The following is a 1,710-nucleotide window of genomic DNA, read 5'->3' as shown; positions in this document are numbered from 1 at the left end:
GCCGGCGCAGAACCATCACCAGACTCGGGGGCCGGCGCAGAACCATCACCAGACTCGGGGGCCGGCGCAGAACCATCACCAGACTCGGGGGCCGGTGCAGAGCCGTCGCCCGACGCGGCCGGGGCCGATCCAGCGGCGGACGACTCGGTCGATGAAGCGGGGGCCGGAGCAGCCGTCGACGTCTGAGACACAGCCTTGCAGTCACCGCTACTGCTAGTGGACTCGTCAAGCAGGGCTTCGATCTCGGCGTAGTGCAGGCCCACCGACGTGACGGTGGAGTTGTCAGGCTTGCTGGCAGGCAGCCACAGGAAATCGGGGTGGTTGGCCTTGGAACCCGATAGCCATTCACCACCCAGAATCTGGTACGTCTCGTCCGTCTCGAGGATGTACTCGTAGTCAGCGCTGGTCGTGGACTTGTCGACCAGACCGGTACTGACGAGAGGTCCGTTGGTTCCAGACTCGACGATCCAGCTGAAACGCGTGGTCACCACAGCGATCTTGGTGGCGGCGTCATTGAACGGGTACTTATCCGTGTCAAAGTACTTCTTCGCGGCGGCGGTGGGCGTCGTCCAGGACAGACGGAGGATCTCATAACTACGCGCAGGCTGGTTCCACACCTCGTTACCTGCAGTGATATCGACGACGAAGCTGTGGTTGAAGCGGCCCATGATGTTGGTCACAGCGACGTGGAAGTAACCGGGACTGATGTCACGACGACGGTCGTCGAAGAAGCGGCCGTACTGGTCCGTGTTGTTCGGGGCGTTGTCGTTACCGTTGAAGCGAGAGCCCGTGAAAATGGTCGGGATCTTGGAGCCATCGTACGCCAGAGTGATCAGACCCTTGATGTCGTACGGCTCGAACACCGTGCCGTTGCGCTCAACAGCACACGCCGGCTCGGCCTCCAGAATAGCAGCGGGGGCCCAGGCGTGGCAAATACCGAACCAGGTCGGGATGCAGTGGCCCTCCGTCTTACCCTCACGCTTTGCGCACACACTTCCGTCCTTCAGGGCCTTACACACAGCGTCATCCGTGCAGTTCTTCCGCTTGGTCTGCGAGTCGATACCGTTCTTGGCTGAAATCTTATCCATCAATTCCTTGGCGTCGTAGCCGAATGCGTTGGCATATTTCTCAGCGGGACTGGGCTTTCCCTTCGCCCAGCGGTAGTTGATACTGTCAGCGTACACCGGCCAGTAACTGGCTGGCCACGGGATCGGATCGTGCTGGTACTTGGTTGGCAACTTGGTGATATCCGTCTCGAGCTCAAGGCCGAAGAACGTCTCGAGCTTCTGCATGTCTGTACTCTTGGTCACCTCAAGACGACGGTTAATCCGCGCCGCATGGAGCTGTCCGGGGTTGTATTTGTCGGCGTCTTTGCCAACCTCGCCACCGGTGCTCAAGGTCGCCGACGTTGGCGACGTTCCGATTTCCATGAAGGCACCATAACCGGGAAAGTTGGCATCCATCGTCGTCAACTCATCCGGAGTATCGGTCGGGTCATCCTGAATAGGCATGGCCTTGACTGTTCCTGCGGCATACAGCGCGGCTAGACCGCATACTAGTCTCCACTGCACCATTTTCCGATCAAAAAAAGCTGTTTGAGGGACGCAGTGTGTCGCGTGAAATGAACCGAGCTGAGCTGCTTGCTGCCGAGCGTGCGGTTTGTCGTTTGAGCGGGTGAACTGTTGCAAACGGACACAGTAACCAGGCTTG

The 1,710-nt window shown here is 59.4% G+C and overlaps 1 protein-coding gene across 1 annotated transcript in view; it reads right to left on the bottom strand.

Annotated features, from left to right (window-relative positions):
• Positions 1-1,710, bottom strand: part of PPTG_24625 (TKL protein kinase) — a gene marked incomplete at its 3' end in the record, with an annotated part of 8,128 nt that overhangs the window by 2,388 nt on the left and 4,030 nt on the right. Inside the window, exon 6 of the mRNA XM_008918039.1 lies at positions 20-1,525. Within this exon, the coding sequence (XP_008916287.1) occupies positions 20-1,525 (1,506 nt within the window). The remainder of the gene's footprint in view (positions 1-19; positions 1,526-1,710) is intronic.

This window comes from Phytophthora parasitica (assembly GCF_000247585.1).
Source record: "Phytophthora parasitica INRA-310 unplaced genomic scaffold supercont2.134, whole genome shotgun sequence".
In the NCBI taxonomy this organism is placed as follows: Eukaryota; Oomycota; class Peronosporomycetes; order Peronosporales; family Peronosporaceae; genus Phytophthora; species Phytophthora nicotianae.
Note: the sequence above shows the minus strand (reverse complement) of the source record. Positions and strands in the feature narration are given on the sequence as shown.